Source organism: Phalacrocorax aristotelis, chromosome 4 (assembly GCF_949628215.1).
Source record: "Phalacrocorax aristotelis chromosome 4, bGulAri2.1, whole genome shotgun sequence".
Classification (NCBI taxonomy): Eukaryota; Metazoa; Chordata; class Aves; order Suliformes; family Phalacrocoracidae; genus Phalacrocorax; species Phalacrocorax aristotelis.
The window spans coordinates 69,506,335-69,525,039 of record NC_134279.1 but is presented as its reverse complement, the minus strand read 5'-3'; the positions used below and the strand labels follow the sequence as shown (position 1 = coordinate 69,525,039).

Here is an 18,705-nt window from a genome sequence, read left to right as displayed (position 1 = left end):
AGAGAGATGCTGAGAGGTGCTGCAGAGACTGCTCTGTTTTAGACAGAGGGTGTGAGATTTATCTCACTTTAACCTCACTGCAGCGTGGACATCTGCAGCTGAGCCATTGCCCTAATCTCTCTTTATTATCAATAGAAAGAAAAGATACTTTTAGAGTGAGAGTCGCGTGGTGGAAAGTAAACAGCTGTTTTTCAGATTAAATGAATCATAGGCTAGAAGGAGCTGCCAGTAATGGACAGAGACACAGGGAGCATGGGGTTACCAGCTTAAACAGACTTTTGCGTTTGATCAATAAAGCCACATCCAGTGGTGACAATATCCAGAGGGAGAATATATAGTAGTAATACTTTAAAATAACAAGTCTGTTAAGTATCAAAGCCCCATTCATATCACAAATAAAGTCTGAAAATCATATAGTATTCATGTTAGACTCAAGGTGACAACAAAGAACTAGCCACAGATTTTGGCTGCCAAAAGAATGCAACAAGGACAGGCTGCCTTGGAGAGAGAAAAGATAACGGAGTTACTAGAGAAGATGAAAAACAATTGAAACAACTGATTATCAGAAGAAAATAAAGTTTAAATCACAGCTGATTACGCAAGACAACAAAAGTGAAAGACAGAGATAATAATGGCACTAAACATAAAAGTACCAGTGGTATTTTTTCTCTTATGCTACCCATGTGACAAGCCCTAACAGGGCAAGCACTGCTAATGAAAATGCTTGTCTGATGAATGGAAGTCTTTTGATCTCATGAAGAACAGTGTTGCATGCCAGCACATTATGCACATGCTACCTCTGTTCATCAAGCCACTAACTCAAGAGCTTTGGAAAAAAAAACAACAAACAAGTAATTCTAAATTCCCAAATAGCCCTTTAGCAAAGCTGTTTGTCCCAGACCAAAGAAGAAAATCCCACTCATCTTACATAAAACAAAAATAAAATAAAATACCAAGAACTAATAAGTCCCCTATATCACCTTGCAGATAAAGAGAAACTGACTGAAGACTTTTATGCCTACTGCTGGCACATCAGCTCTCACCAGAATAGATGCAGTGACGACAAATGATAACAGCAAACTTCTGTGGATGAAGTAATTTGCCTTCATGTAGCGTGCACTGGTGTTAACTATGCATTTCACTGACCTCGCTGATATAGAGCACTGATTGAAGCAAAACCAAGGATCAGCTCCCACTTCCCTCTGACATTTTTATGCCCATTGATAAATTTTTTGGGACCCAGTACTCTGACAACCTATTCACGTCCCATACTCCTACCCAGCATATAAGCTAAAAAGCACAAAAACACAATAAAAGTAATCTTTTCCTCCATACAACAAGTTACAAGATTGAAAAATTCATGCAGGGGAAGTTAGAAACCATGTAATCTAGGCATTTCATTCTTGGTATCAGCTTTGCGTAGCAGGTAAAGCTTCTAAAAATGATGGCGATATTGCAGGTATGCAGACCTTGAAAGAGAAGAAAGAGGCCAAAGAGTCACTTAACCAGACAACTCCTGAATGCGATTTGTCAAAATGCAACAACTAGAACATAAGATGTTTCACAAGTGGTTTTACAGAAGAGCATGACTGACCATTGATGGTAAGAGTGGTAGTAAAACAGCTAGATTTAAAAACTGGCAGGGCAAAGACAGGATGAGGCTGACTGATTATTAGTCTCTGTAGCAGCACAAAAATAAATTAGGGTAAAAATTAACAAGACATACACATTTCAAAACAATTGCAGTGAATGTTTTTCAGCCTGTGTATTGTTAAACAGGGAAATACATTGCTCGAGGATATTACTGAGACAAACTCAGTAGGCTAACGACGACTACTCTCTACTTCCACTTAAGTTATTTTTCTAACATGGTTTTTGTTAGGTAATGATTTCATTAGCTAACAAAATTAGCTAATGATTGGCTAAAAGTTTTGGAATGAAAGAGCTGTGAAATATGGGGCAGAAGGCCCAAAAACCCCAAATCAACTGCTATCAAGTTCCAAATCAACACAGGGAAATCTGATTTTCTATGTCCATCGTGAGTCGCTGTTGCTTCACAGACTGAAGTAAAACTGCCACTTTATCAGTTAAACAGCAATTTTTGTGAGTTTGGAGGTAACATTTTAGCATTCTTGTCTGCAGATTACAGTTAGCTGCATGGAAGTTTGTTTCTTTGCTTATCATAAGGTTATACTCCTATAAGCTCTTAGCTTAAAGTGGCATGTATCGTACGTTATCAGTGGTGTTCCTAAACTTTCTCACACCATTGACCCCTTTAGCACTGACCCACTTTTCCAGTCCTTTTATTTCTCATTCAGCTCCCTACATATATTTCTTCCTAAGAAATCAAACTCTTCAACAGGAAAAGCAAGCAACAAAAAAAAAAAAGATGGGCAACAACACAGGCATATACACTGTGTTGCGCACTGCCTACTCATCCCTTCCTACGCTACCTGATGCCAGGTCTTCCCTGTAGCAAATGTGAAGGGCATGCTATGGTAGACTTTTCTGCATACTGAAAGCATGCATTGCTAGATGGAACCCCATCCCCAGCATGATTTCTTGCCATTTGAAATACAGCCCTCTACCTTAATGCCAGACCCCACAGAAGTGTAGGGATCCCACTTTGGGAATGACTCTCTTAAAGCAATATGCAGCACAGTATATTTCTTGATATGAAAGAGGATCAAGTTCACCAATGAGAACTTTACTGTATTTTTTTGTCTTCTTTAGAACTGCAATACAATAATGGAAGATAAATAAATTTATTATGGATAATATGTATCATGGATAAATTTTATCAGATGAAGAGAGACTAATACAGATTCATTTATTTATGTCAATTTAGGTCAGACTGTCTGGTATTTCGTTATCATTTAATATATTAATATGATCAAGGCTTCACGATGATTTCTGTTCCAAGTGGAAATCAACAAATGTACTGCTTTTAAGGAAAACAAATTTTTACTGTAAAGCAAAAGCCTTAGAAGGAAGCAAGTGTTCTCAGATACCAGCACGATGATTACAGAAGTCTGCCAGTTGGTAATTTCCCCGGAGAGTGACCTGAGACTCTTGCCTGAAAGAAGTCCAACTTTCCCATATGCCCTGCCCAGATGGTAGCTGTGGAAAAGACCAGACGGGCTAACAAGGCACTACAGATAAAGCAAACGATGGGAGTTACGAGTTAGAAGGAAGTGTTTGCGGCCAGTTAAACCTTGCTGACGCCGACTCATACCCAGCAGGTTAGCTCAGACGCAGGCAGGCAAACCAAGACCCAGGTTCAGCAGTATCTGTCACACCTCTACCTGCCCTCTAATCTCCGAGCTTCAGGTGACTTGAGCAAGATCAGCCAGGAAAACCATGCAGAAGACACAAGGAATCGAAACTTTGTCTCTTAATCATGCGTTATCATTTGACAGAATCACAGAATCATGGAATGGTTGGAATTGGAAGGGACCACTGGAGATCATCTAAATTTGCTTGATTTTCCCTACATGGACTATTTAAAAAAATCAATTTCAGAATGCAAATTTGGTATGAATGGTTTTTTTCATGTTTAGTGGATTATATGGGAGGAGAAACAAAGAAATAATAATAATTTTAAAAAGGGTAAGGCTTAAAACAGCTGCCCAATACACAGGTTTCCTGACAAGAATAGTTTTTCCTGAAGGCATATTTTCATGACGTGGCACCTAATGACACTTGAAAACAACTCTGGTGTTCATTTTGGACTGGACATGTGTCACTATCTGCCCATATCCCCACTCAAGTTATGAAACTGCAGCTTTTTTCTGCCACAGAATACCGGACAATTTCTGTCATCTATTAAATAACCTCAAAGCCACAAAATTCTTCCCTTTTCCCTAAAAATTTAGCTGTGGCTTTTTTTTTTAGGCAATGTGCTTCATTTTTTTATCAGTCTGTTTCTTACTTTAAGTGGCATCTTATTTCACTTATGCATTGATGAATCTTAGAAACAGTGGATGACAAGACAATTCCATTTCTTTTCTTAAAAAAGCATCCACAGTGAGGAACAAAATAGCCTGTCATTAGTACTGAAATCCTGCAACTAGAAGAGAACACCACCTATACAAACATTTTTATAGTTTGCTCCACAGTATGAAAAATCTTCTAACTCCCTCCTAGTATTTCATTACAACCCTTCAGATACCAGAGTTCTAACTGCATTAATCTTTCAAATGGCCATGGACAAATTACTTTGTATTAGGAGTTTTAAAGCTATAGAGATACCTGAGATAAGTCTGAACTAGTTGTCTTAGGCATCAGAAACATTTACACTTATTATCACTGATTAGCCCTGGGGGGAAAAACTAGCTGAAGTATGCACTAATGCACAAAGCCACCTCCTTTCAGCAGCCCTTCATATATATAAGCAATTAACACCTTTGAACTATGACGAAAATGCCTTTTGCTTTGAGGCGCTTCATGATAACGTTCATGTTGTGCAATGTAAAGCACCTAACCCAGAGGTTGCAAGCTGCAGCAAGGGAAGCTCTAGCTGGATATAAAGAAAATGCTTTTCATCATGTAAGCGGTGAAGATACCTGGCACAGGTTGCCCATGGAGGTTGTGGACTCTTCAACCTTGGAGATATTTAAAATTCAACTACACAAATCCCTCAGCAGCCTGAGTCAACCCTGAAGTCAGTCCTGCTTTGGGCAGGGGGTTGGACCAGATGACCTCCAAAGATCCCTTCCAATCTAAATTGTCCTGTGACCCTCTCCTAGCTGATGCAATAGGCTCAGACAGATGGAAAAGGAGACTTTGAAATACATTAGCCTCACATACATTAACGGTCAACAGAACTACTCGCTATTGACTGTTTTGTATCTTTTTCCCTCTTTTGCTCCACTTTCCAAGAAAGGCATATTGAAGCAAAGATTATTCTTCAAATTGTATGAAACAACAACAAAAATCAAACACCCAGAGCAACCTCTTAAAATCACTTACAGGAACTTTCGCTGACTTATATAAGTACAAAACTGAATTAATCCAAGCAGAAATGTCTACTGAAAAGACCAAGTTTACTTAACATGAACAAACATGGGGCATATCAGACCAGACCTTAACTGCCCAGAAACAGAAAAATCTGAGTATCAGAAACGGCACACTCTTTCTTTGCTTATCTGTGCTACCTTTTCATGTATTCCTCCAAAGTTAACATAACATAGCTTCCCTCCCTTTTTTTGTTTAAAAAAAAACCCAAATGATACAGCTCTCCATGGACCTTCCCACATGCTGGTGTAACAAAATTACTACTAATAAGAAACGGCCAAAAATAGAAAGTCATAGAGGTTGCTGAATGGTATAGCACAAACCTTGTATTGCAGAGAAAGAAAGGAGCATCCCAGGAGATGCCATGGCCTGAAGAAGGACACTTACAGCATTTAGCCCACAGAGCTGGTAGCAGCCCATGGTGACGATCACGGTAATGACCTGCCATCGCACAGCACGGGTTCTCAGGAGCTGAAGTATCGACACTAACTTGGTGTTTCTTTGGACTCGAGACTCTGCCAAAACTTCTTCTACTTCATGGGACACGTCGTCTTTCCCAAGGAAGGTCTGAAATGCTACAAAGAGAGGACATGTACTTTACGCCAGGCACTTGGCACTACGTGCATTTGTAACAGACTTGTTTCACAGAAATGGAAATGTGTGATACAAACAGGAGACACACGTGGGCTACAACTTAATGATCCTTCTGCCAACAGTACCATTCTGCTCTGGCTATGATCTGGCTCATCCCTGCAATTGGTCTCAGAAACTGCAACACGAATATAAATTATTTGGCACCCTACCAGATCTCTCCTTATATTATTTCATATATGATATAGCCTATGGTCCAGTGCAGAGTCAAAAACCTGTGTAATCTGAAAAAAGGGTTTAACAGCAAAGCAGTTCTGAACATTGAGATGGCTACTTTTGCAGCTTAACAATATAGCAGACACCATTGCTGGAGATAGCCTGGATAGAGAAGTAATCACATGTAAAAACATATGTAAGTCTGATAAACCAAGAAAAGGCAGACATTTGAAAGGCATAGCTATTATTCTTCATAAAACCACTTGTTTTTACAAGCACATGGATAAGAATTCACTTTGTCAAGATGACTAAAATGAGAAAGAATTGCACAGAGCCGTTAAAGACTTTCTATTTGTCAACGCTGGAGGCATAGGAGTGAATTTACCTGGCAAATATAAGCAAACAGACAACCTTGTCTCCCCAGAAAACCATATCATTTAGTATTATATTATTGCGAAATGATGACTTACTGAGATATTCTTCCACTGTGAATAACAACAGCTTTCCACCTTGCACCTCCTCCAGGAGGGACTACAAACAGATACCTCCTAATGGAGGTGGTGTATCTCCACCAACCTTGTTTTACAGATACTGTATATGCTGATAATACTTTCTACACAATCTTATGAACATACCCCAGGGGCTGGCTTTTTAAGAGATGTTTAAAATGCTCATCATCTTGGAATGACTGCAGAGAAACAATTACATTACACATACCCAAGCAACAAGGCTTTGCAACCCAGTAGGACGCTAACTCTAAAAACAACCCTTTACACAGCACATCACTTAAAACTGTTATTTTTATTAAGTGAACAAGTTTAATTCTCCTAAGAGCCAAATCCACTTTTCTCCTATCCACAGCTTTGCATAAAACTGCCTATAAACAAATGACCTGCTAAAAGAAATGACATGCTAAACACTTGTTAAAATGAGTGTGATGTATATAAAGGCTATGATAAGAAATGTAAAATTAGAACAACATGTGCCTATGGTATGTCACAATCAATGTCTCACTCTTAAATTACACTTTCTTCAGTATTATTAGAGCACTGATAAAGAAAAATTCAGATAAAGATGAAAACAACCAGACATACATCTCCATACTCTTCTTCAAAAAGATTCTGTCAGATTTTTAAGCATCTGGTTTATCAGTGTGAATTAGGTCAGTGCACAATTTTGCTTATTTTTCCTGTCCTTAAAATCCTTGGCATTCCTGTAGGGCACGCAAGTCAAAAATATAGGTGCAGTCAAGTAAAAAGAAAGCAATCTGTCTTTTCTGCACAAGGGAACTTGCTGTATTTCTAAGGGGATCAGGAAGTAAAAAAAATGCAATTACCAAAATTACTGAGTACAAGGCAAGAAAAATATAGACACCTACTTTCTTTTTCTTCCCTCTCTGGTATTAGGACCAGAGATGTAAAAGCTACAAGGAAATTTTGATGGATACTTAAAATTACCAACAAGTCACGAAATGTCAGAAAATGCTATGCTATATATGCATAGTTTTGAGTAGACAACACCCAGTCTTCTTGAAAAAAACGTATCTTCCTGCTACTCAACACATCTTTAGTCTTCTTCCATTAATATTTTTTCAGTACAGTAAGAATCACAATTTTATACATAATTAATGTCAAAATAAATACTGCATTAGCAGGGAGATGGGAAAACTCAAAGGTCTTTCAATGTGTGCTGTTCAATTCTATTCACTTTTCATTTTAAACCCCTGCATTTTTGGCACTGAGAAGCACAGCAGCCATTCCTCTCCCCAAAGCAATGACTCATTTCTCTCCATGACTGGCTGCTTCTCTGTAGAGGGAAGTCTTTATTTTCATGTCACGCTTAAAACCATCTAAGGAGTTACAGTTCTAGCAGCTTTTAGGCCTTTTCCACATTTCTTTTTAATTCACTTGGATCAGAAGGTTCTAGATACTCGTCTTTCAAAAGGTGGTACGCTGCCTTTATAAATAGCAAAAGAAGTGGATGGTTCCAGTCAAGGAAAAAGGAAACCCTTCTATTTACACCACCAGCTTTTAATCATCTCAGCTAAGTGAAGGTGAAACATTTGAAAGTGGTTCAAAAGTCTGAAAAAAACATCAGGCCAGTACCGTCTTTAAAACCCATCAGGCCTTTAAATTAACTGAAGATGGGCACTCAAAACTCAACAACATAGGGAATTACTAATTGTTCTTCTACTGTAGTACTTCCACAATTGTGCAAAGAAAACAGATGTTATCATAAAGACTGAATTAGCATGCAAACTTTGAGAAGATGTTTAAAAGGATCAAACTGCTTTTGTGTGGTTTATAGAATAGCGTCAGCCCAGCCAAAAGGAGGCTGAAAGAGAAAGAAGGTGTCACAGGTGGTCGTTCAGGCGATAGGGCTTATGCCGTTAAAAACTGAAAAAAATAGAAAGTTACATGAGTATTTTTGTCATCTGCTTCCCATGGACACATTCACTTTCACTTCACTGATGATTAAGTATCTTAAACCCAGTGTCTTAAACAAAAAACTTTGTCTAAGCTCTGCTTAAACAGCATCTTCTTTGGCCGCTGTGGGAGACAGAATACTGGGCTGCATGGCTGCAGTCAGGCATCTCCTATTAATGCTGGTCGCTGTTCTGACTGGCAGTATACATACAGGGTGCCTCACTATTTGCCTGAACACTTGCAAAAAGTTCACCCAACTTCAATGCTTTTGAATTGGAAATGTAGTAATTTCCCTGTAGTAACTTCATGTCAACACAAAAATATTTGGCAAAATGAAAAACAATTATTTTCATATACCACTAACTTTATTAGAGAACTGAATAGCCAGAAGAATAATTTAGATGTACCTTACTAGAAGAGATTTAAATAGCTATTTAAATCTAGCAAAATATTACTTAACTACCAGCATGTAGCATAGCAAAGTTTAAGAATAAATCTCAAATTTGCTATTCCAATGCAGTAAATGTAACTACAAGCAAAAGACTTTAGGCTTTTCCCAGATGTTACCTCCTTCTCCTTTTAAGTAATGGAACACACAGATCTGCTGTGAGTTATTATCCATCTTGGGATTACATCTTTACCTGTTCTTATGTCTGGTTTCACAGACCATCAATACAAAATAGGCCTGTTCAAGTTGACTTGAAACTAGCCACAAGACGTATGGGTAAAAAAATATCCACACGCCACCCTAAAATAGCACAAGAATTGGTAAACCGAGTTGTATCAAAGGTCCGGTGAACCAAGCATCCTTTGTAAAGGACAGGAAGTTTAAGAAAAGCTTAAAACCAAACCAGATCCACCACAATCACTCCAGCTTTTGGCAGTCAGCAACCATCTGAGATGGAGTCTCTACCATAAACTATAAGTGTAGTAGTCATGGCTGTCTCTTCCCTTCCAATCAGCATGGCTTATAATGCTTAGAGACATACAAAAAGCACAGGTAAGCAAAAATAAATCATATATGTCCTTGCTCTCAGTCATAAGAACCCAATTTACAATCACTGGATTTGCAGCAATTTGTTCCTGCTGTAACTTTGGTTTTAATACCTTTCCTGTCCATGTGGGCCCCAGGAGGGGCTTTGTAAAAAATTAGCTAACTTTTTAAAATCAGGAATGGCCTCGTTCTTTTATCACATCAAAAGGTATCAACTCTAATGCATCTTTCTAAGAATTCAAATCTACACTTCTCATTATACCTGGTGTAATGCTTCTTTCATAACCATGGGAGCGTTAATGTGTGACTGAACACACTAGATAAACAGATTTTGTATGTCACCAACAGATGTTACTGTGACATTACATTGAAGCTATTTGACCCTTAAAACATAACAATATTCTTGTTCTCTGGCAAGCAGGGATGCCAGCTGAACCTCAGTATTGATTTATATGACATGCTGCTGTCGCTGCACTGAAAATTCAGGCTTCCTCCTCGTAACAGTATTCTTCAAGAGACACATCAAGTCTTCAACTGAGTGTGTTTATAACCAATGTAGTTAGTCAGAAAACTGTTCTGGTTTATCACACTACTACTACTACTACTGCTTTTATTTGTATTGCATCATGGTCAGAGTCACAGTTCAGGGGTCCACTTGGTGCGCAACTAATAGAAAACTAATGTCAAATTATTGTCTTACCGTCCTAGAACTTGATGGTAAACTGCCTAATTATAGCAGCAGGTTTTTCTTTTTCTTTTTCTTCCTGCTACTATCCCTGATACTCTTCACTCCTACCGCTCTCTAGCAACTGAATAACAATACCTTTCCAAAGTTGTTCTCCTCAATCACTTGAACACCCATTCCTCCTCCACTATCTGGTGAGCATTATGAAGAAGGATCACACCAGTTAAATGCCAGGCATTTTTGTCCCTTCTTTTCTTACCAAGAAAGAAGAATGTCAGTTATGGGACCTGGGAGGGGAGCTGGGATGGCTCTTCCCTCTCCGCATTACCAGACTTCTAGCTTTCTCACAAAGCAGGTTTATGGATTGTGTTGTTGGTTGAGCCCATCATTCTCCCCGCCCAACGTATAAATCCGTTCTCCCACATTCAGCAACGAGACAGGAATATGGGAGACAGGTCAGCTCCTGTGGGTCTCAGGGAGTCAGATACAGGATGGTGACCTCCAGGAGGACAAGCACAGCTCGGCTGTTGCCATTGCTTTTGGCAGCAGATAAATGCAAGTCAGCCACGGTGTCTGAACAGCTGACCAGCCAGACATCAGCCCAGTCACCCACAGCATGCACCATTTGCAAATGCTAGAGAGGGGAAAGCAGGGAACCAGGTAGATCCCTGTTAGTGGAGCTTAGGAGACATCACTCATCTGAGGCCTCACTGCTCCTGTGCTCATAGAGTGGCTTCCCTTGTGGTGGTGTGGTTTACGTTTGCACATGATGGCCGCCTCCTCTAACCTCATCCCTTCTCTTTTTTATCACTTATACAGCACATTTTGGTCCCTCTTTCTCTTTCAGTCTCCTATTTGCCACTTAAAGGCATCCTGCTCTTTTACACGACTGCCAAAAAAGAGAATGAAGCTGCTTGTATGTCAGTAGTTATAGCCTCGTTATCTCCTGAGGACAGAAGAAAAGGAGGGGATGAAAGCAGGAACAGAACTTTGTGGAAACTCAATGACCTATTACCCCACCGGATTTTTATTGCTCTAAAACAATTAGGAAGATTAATGTTGTCATCTCCATTTTAGAAGCTTTGACATACACATACATTTTAGAGTATTTTATAAAGACTAATGCAGCCATTTGCCTTAAATACAGCACGCCTTTTAGAAATAACAGTTTCATATTTCTCCAACAAGATATAATCCACAATGAAATGTATATTTGCATGAATAGCCCTGATCTGTTAGGGGAAAGAAAAAGGATTTAGTCAGAAGAAAGACTTGCACATTTATGATATTAATATGCAGATTTAACCTAAGAGGCAAATAATTCAAAACCATTACTGTAGCCTGCTAAAATGGAGAATACCGCATAGTCATTATAATATGGCTTACAAGCAGTAGGTTTTTTAATAACCCACAAACTCCTCTGATCTCCCTAATACTCAGGTTTTCCCTCCCCCATTTATTCAGATAATACTAACATCCAGATGATTTTTCTTGATCGTTGATTCACAGTTATTCACTCTCCTATTTCATGAATTCCCTCCACTCGCTTTCACTATTCCACCGCACTACTCCAAATACCTGAGACTTGGCTCGTGGCTAATCTGGATTTCTCCAAGTGCCCCGGGGTGGCGAGGAGGGATCCAAACCTCCCTGCTGGGCTAATACCACAGGTCTCCTCTGCCCGGTCCTTGCGTGAATCAACCCAACTCCTTCTCTGCCTACCCCCATGCTGAACAGAGATCCCAAGATACTCTCACTTGTAAAATCTACATTAGGAGAGAGGGGATTACAAAGGATGTGCAACGGTAAGAAAATTACTTGCGTACCTAACGTGCTTCATAATAAGCATGTGGATACTTTATGGCACAGCGGTAGAAGATGATCTGATCTATGCTGCCTTACAGGTGGATTTTATGGGTTAAGAACTCCAAAATGATGTTTAGGAACCATCCTTACATATTTTGCAGCTGATATCCTTCAGACCACCTTCCCCATGCAACAGGGTGGCCAACTCTGGAAGCATGGCTGCTTGATAGGCAAGGAATGGGAGGGAAATTCAGGGGGATGGATACACCTCACTGCTCTACGGTGCTTTGCAAATCTCTGTCTAGAATCATCAGTCTCTAGTATTTTTGAAAGTTCTGTAAACTACCTCAAAATGAGTTTCTCTCTGTACTACAATGTATCTCAGTATTAATTTTTTATTTTAGAATTAATCAGATCCAAAGACTTCTATTGATAAGCAGTTAATTTGAAAAGTTTTTTGTATCAGCTTCCTCTTTTTTCCTCCGAGTGCCTAAATTTATAGTCTTTAAGGTGGCTCACGAAAGCCACTTCCTCATAATCAGCAAGCCAGTTGCTAAAGCCGATTTCCCTTCAACTGCTGAATAAGGTGTGGTAGCAAAGGTAACTTTGCTGTCCTGATGTCGTCTTCTCTAACATCCACCTCCAATGCTTCTAGATTAGCTTTCAAGTAACTAACCAGAACATGTATGCTGAAAACATCCCAGACAGCAGTTGGCCAATTACCAGCAACAGTAAATGGTGAGAATTTCAAGGCAGGTGGTGCTATTTTACTGCCAATTTTTTACAATTTTTAAACTCTACCTATAAGACGCTCAGCTTCACTGTCAGTGCGGAGGTTTCCAGGTACCATGGTAGTATGTCCAACAGATCCCTATAACAAATGTGCCATTATGCAATAGCATTGCAGATGACGACTCTTTGCCAGCCATAGCTCTGGAAATATATTAACAATTTTATCAGGTAAAAATGAGCCAGTTTAAACTGAAAGGTGTTTCTTCCCAACCCAGCCATGGTGCTGCAGAAATTACTACCCAAGAGCCAGCCTCAAGCTGCTCCCACTGCATTCCTGCTGGGTGCTCTGACCATGGCTAACGGGCAAGCCCTCTCCTTCGCAGTCCCTGGAAAAGCTGTTCTCTGCCTCACCAAATCTCTCCCGGCTCTGTAAAGTTAAAGAACTCTCCCCAAAGCCTTGTTGCTTTTACTCTTTCTTTTCCTTTTTTCTTTTTTTTTTAAAAACACTCCATTGTGTCTTTAAATGTTCAAGGCTCCAACATTTACAAAATTCTTCATTCAACACCGAACTGAGACAACATGGGAGTCTCTCCATCAGTGTGCCACTTCTATTTCAGAGTGCTCATCAGAACAAGGGAGGCCAGTTTTTCATTTCATAGAAGAAGAAACACTATAGTGTGAGTTGCATTAATTTAATGCTAAAAGATTATGAAATTTAAGTTTCAGGAGCTGATTTGCACTTTGCAGGTAATTCTGCAAGTAACTGAAAATGTTAAGAGTTATATTCAAATTAAGGTTTTAGGAATAATTTTCAAACCTCAGTTATGTTCTGCAAACATCTTGGTATTATAATCAGGCTCCTTCATTCTTTATACACTCCTGTTTTTAATGCATCCCTATAGTAAGGAAAAACCAAATTTTAATAGTCTCTCAATCATACATGATGATATATTGGAACTTACAACTGACCACAGTAATTATAGTGGGGCAGAGTATACAGCAGCTGTGATCACACAAGCAGATTTTTTTATACATAGAACCTATAGAAAGAACAAAATATTCTGGTCTGTGTCTGTGAAACTGAAGCATGCTATATGGAAGCACAGAAAATTTTCAGTTAAATAGGTGTATGAGGGGTTTTTTAATATCTACCAGATATACAGACTATGAGCCTGTGAGTGCTGGTCTAGCTTAACATCTTAATCATTTGGGTTCTCAACAGAACTGATTAAAACTTTTTGTCAAAATGTTTTTTTTCATTAAGAAATGATGCATTCATCATTATAAAAATCTGTCAAACAATAAATACTTGTAAAATATTGTTTATAAAAACAAACTGATGCTTCTCAAAATTTCAGTTTAGGATTTAACTACTTCAGCTACGAATATGTCCTATATACTAATATACTATACTGATATATGTCCTATATTCTAATATACTGTGTATTCTTTGTTTTGAAACAGCTTTTCTGAATAAAGTTTGTAAATGAAATAAGTCAGAAAGAAGGCCAAAATCCTTTTGACTATGTTGACAGAAAATATTTTGATTGAACCCAATCCATTTTGTTAGTGATAAGGATTCATTCCATTAAAAATTTCTGAATGCTTTGTTTTCCAATTTGGACCTGAAAAACTGAAGTAGGAGAATTTTTAATGAAACAGAAAATATGGTTCCTCTCTATTTAAAATTTAGCTCAGTGTTAAATGTAGTTAAGTTGCAGTTCAAACTAGAATTAATTACTGGCTTTATCAGCTAAATATAATGCTTTTGTATCAATAAGTTAGACGAGAAGATACCAAGGTTGTTTAGTTACAGAAACACATGGTCAAATACAGTGACTACTGAACAAAACCCAGCCATAGAACTGGTGTTTTTGTTAGCCAAACTGTGAAGACTGCAGATGAGAGAGAGTCACAAAGACTGAAATCATCTTTCACCCTTGAATGAACCCTGCATATAGTGGCTGATGCACAAAAGCAGGATGTTTTTGTTAGGTTTGCATCACTATGCAAAATACTATATAGGTTTGTGTGCTGGAAATTTTAATTTATTTAAAAAAAAAAAATCAAAGAAACAGTTACTTTTACACATACACACAGACAAACAAAAAAGGTGAGGGGAAAAAAGCTGCCAAGAGAATCTCTCTTATTGGAATATTCTGCTTTTACTCTGATACCACAATTACTTTCCAGCCTGCATCCCTACAATAAGCATCCTTTGTTGCAACAAAGTAACACATCATACCTTTTTCTGCCTTGCTCGTGTTATGTTTTTCAAGTAGGAGGTAACGAGGACTTTCAGGAAGAAAAGGGAGAATCACAACTTGTATCAATGAAGGAACAATGATCGCTCCAAATAAGTAAGGCCACCGAGATTCCTGCAAATGGATGCAAACTTAAGTCAGTAATAATCTCCCATAATTATCCTAGGAAGAAAAATAGCTTTGATAGGAAATGCTGTAACTTTTTATCATTCAACATATTGTGTCAGTGAGCAGAGTGATGTGTTCCGCCTGAGCTTAGTAAGCAGCTTGAACATTTCCCCCTCAGATCACCTTACTCAAGGGCCAAGGAAGAAAGAATTCAAGCCATCAACTGACTGAGCATGGAGAGAGGCAGGGAAGCTGGAAACCAGCAATACATAACATGCTTTTCCTTTCTGTCAGCATCAACAACTATACATGTAAAAATATGATATATACTCAAATATATATACTACAAGTCATTCCCACTCACAGTAGTATCACTCATTAGCTTTAAGAAACAGTACACCACCATTTTCATATAGTTACATATACCTGTATGTTGTCTCTTCGTCTAATACAACTGATCTAAAATATATTTATGCTTTTTTGTCTCAGTCCTCTGACTGTCATAGTATGGGTAAAATCCTGATAACACTGCAGCTAATCTGCAGTTCAGCACAGTTTTGTGGGTCTCAGTGTAACGCAGGCAGTGACTGTTCAGCATTTCACAGCTGTTGGGAATAAACCAAACTGGCCTGAGGTCTCACGACAAGCCTTTTTTACAATATTTGCCTTACAGGTACAACTGACACACAGTTGGGCAATTTTAATTTCCATTAAGAAAAGAAGGCACATACAGCTCAACACAATTAGAGTGAAAGACAGCTAAACAACTTAATGACAAACAAGATATGTGGGTATCTCAAGTGAGGTTACCTTTATGAATGTCTTTTCTTCCAACCATTGATTGGACCTCTTAAGCTGGTTTCCATGCTAATTTAAGTGTTAAAAATGGGTCTTACCTATCCTCCTGCCCAAAACCATAAAATCACAGAATATCTCAAGTTGGAAGGGACCATCAGGTCCAACTCCCTGCTCCTCACAGGACTACCTGAAACTAAACCATATGACTAAAAGCATCATCCAGACGCTCCTTGAACTCTGGCAGGCTCGGTGCCATGCCCACTTCCCTGGGGAGCCTGTTCTAGTGACCGACCACTCTGTCAGTGAATCACAGGACCTTAAAGGTGTCCTTTGGTTCCATATAGTGTAACTAGAATAATATATTATACAGATTCTCACTCTGAATTAGCTAACCTAGCTCAAATGTTCAAATGAAATAGACAGCCCTGTTCCCAAGTCCATGAAATAGAAAGTATTTTTCTATGGCCTTGGAAGTGATCTGCTGGAAGTCTCCAGCAAGGACCCAAAACGCAAGAGCCATCTGCAGCACCCCCGCCAACACAAAACACTGATGACACCTCCCTGAGGTAAGTCCCCCCTACAGAAGCCAGGCAGTTTTAACCTGCCAGAGCCTCACCATGTTGTAGGTGAATAGCACAAGGTGCTGCACTATCCAACGCTTTTTATATGAAACTACTCAACTGCTAGCAGATTTCAGGTACAACTTGACTTTGATAATTCTTTTTGAAATCAACTGAAACAAAGTTGTTAACATCCTCAAACATCTTCATTATTTAAAACCAGCTACAGGGGGTGACCTGAGCAAAGTTCTTTCAGGAAAAGGCTGGGAAAGGCAGTAAAGAGCTCATCTGGGCTTACTCTCAAAACAGGATATTTTCAAGTAGCTGAAGGAAAAAGGTGCCAGCAGTAGTATTTTCTCCTGCAAAATGGCCCTCGATCTGTCCATGTTCTTAAGACGCCTTCTGTTCCAATTGAATGTCAAGATGAAAGTTTTTGGTCATTTTCTCCAAGCTCAGCATTAATCTATTTAATTCAGTACTTTCTAATTTGAGACTTGGTTCTTAATTGAAAAGCCTGCTGAGATTTCAGTGGGCCTACTGTTCAGGCATCATGTCTAGCACATTTTCAAAAGCTTGGCTAGATCAAAAGCAGACTGCGCTGCATCCTGGCTGACTCAGCTCCGAGAGGCACCAGGGGTTTGGATCCTGTCCCTCCATCAGAATTAAATCCATCCATTCAGAGCCCACATTTTCCCCAAACAGACCTAGATAATTCTTATTCCAATATCACAGTTAAATCAAAGTTCAAAAGCCCCCAAACTACTTTCTGTTGATAGTTTTGATTTTACATTCTCCTGCTTTAGCTATGCAACTGCTGAAACAACTTACTGCACTGTAGATGATGTAATCCAAGCCTCGAACCTGAACTGGGGCCTGAGACAACTTAATTACATAGAATATGCAGGATATCTCCTGATGAAACTTTTCACCTGCCCTTTAAGTGACAAGTTTGGGGTTTTTTTTACATCTCCTGCAATGGGAAAACACCTTGAGAAAGGGATTTTTTTTTTTTTTTTTCAAACAGTGTAAAGCTCAAGGTTATCAGTCTTCCTTAGAGCCTCCACGAGCATGAGGACTTCAAGATCCTGTTTCTTCATTCTGAATTTTATTTTTTTTTTAAATGCAGTGGAGTGGAAAACTTTACCTAATATAGGAAAACCAAGAGTGGTTAACAATCTGTTTAAAAACAACGAGCCTCAGTCTTATTATAAAAATTAGAAAATTAAGCTTATGTTAAGACTTCAAGATCAGTTAATATATCACATTAAAAAAATAAGTACCTGTTTGTAAAGAATAACTTAAGGAAACAGGCAGAACAAATGATCAGTTTTAGTCTATGTCTGTCTGGAATCAGACATTTCTTCCATACAAAGTTGTTAAAAAAAAGTCATTGTTTTCATTAATCTCTAACATTATTTCCTATAATATAAATACAATTGCTATGTACCATAGAAAAAGTTTATAGGGCGTTAGAACGATTTCCACTATTTCTAGATTAAAATCTTACTCTTGATTAGCACATCATACTTCCTGTAGGTTTCTTCCACAATGCCAAGGACACTTTTTAAAGGAGGGGAGTAGTGGTGCAGGGAAAGTCACTCCTGCATAGTGTTGTTTTTAACATTCTGCCAACCTGTGGAGACTTACTTAGAATAAGCTTTCACCCATTTTAGAGTCTCTCATAGTGTATAGTTTTTCAGTTGGTCACATTTCCCTCAAATAACATCTTCTGAAAGTGTTATTTTGAAAAAGCTATGAATGAGACTGAACTTCCAAACTCACCCTGTGCCATAAATAACAGGCCTTGACAGTACAATAAAAAGCCCTCTATTTTCACCACATAAGACACTGAGCTTCCTTTATTTCCTCTGTGAAAGATTCCTGTTTTACTTTTTGTTATGTTAACTTTTAAAACTTTAAAGTAAAACAATCATAAATATGCTCCCACTTGCCCTTGCTGACATGAGTTGATCTGTAAGTCACTGAAGTCAAAAGAAACTTCTCCATCTATTTCAAAAGTTTTTGATTACACCTATTCAATGCTATAGAACATGCATTCTACTTGCTTTTCTCTTAATTTGCATTATTGAGGGTCAAATTCTTCATTCCACTACAGAAAAGAAATAGGAGGACTAAAATGAGTTTAAAAGGTCCATACATTTGTTGTATAAAATTTGTATAAAATACAAATTGCTGGAAATCAAGCTGAATTAGACCCTACAAAGAGAAATAAAAGAAGCAGAGAAAAGAAGGGTTTCCTAACCTTTTTAAGAAGGAATAGGACAAGTTACAAGTGGGACAATACTCAGAAGCAATAAGGTAAAGGCAGAAGACAGCATAGACATGACTTAGAAGATGCATTAACACTTCACCTCAGTTGTCATCAGTAAGGGGAAGCACAGAGGCACTGAGAGAAATGAAAACAACCGCATCCCATTTTGTCTCAGGAAAAACATAAAAGAGCATTACATATTTTAATTACAGGGAACCTGACTCATCACCTGCTCAG

The 18,705-nt window shown here is 38.5% G+C and overlaps 1 protein-coding gene across 3 annotated transcripts in view; it reads right to left on the bottom strand.

Annotated features, from left to right (window-relative positions):
* The window catches only part of SLC2A9 (solute carrier family 2 member 9), a 114,610-nt gene that overhangs the window by 58,530 nt on the left and 37,375 nt on the right, over positions 1 to 18,705 (bottom strand). For all 3 annotated transcript variants that reach the window (XM_075091875.1, XM_075091876.1, XM_075091877.1), the window contains exons 6-7: positions 14,712 to 14,844; positions 5,404 to 5,591 (exon numbers count right to left, since the gene is read on the bottom strand). In XM_075091875.1, the coding sequence (XP_074947976.1) occupies positions 5,404 to 5,591; positions 14,712 to 14,844 (321 nt within the window). The remainder of the gene's footprint in view (positions 1 to 5,403; positions 5,592 to 14,711; positions 14,845 to 18,705) is intronic.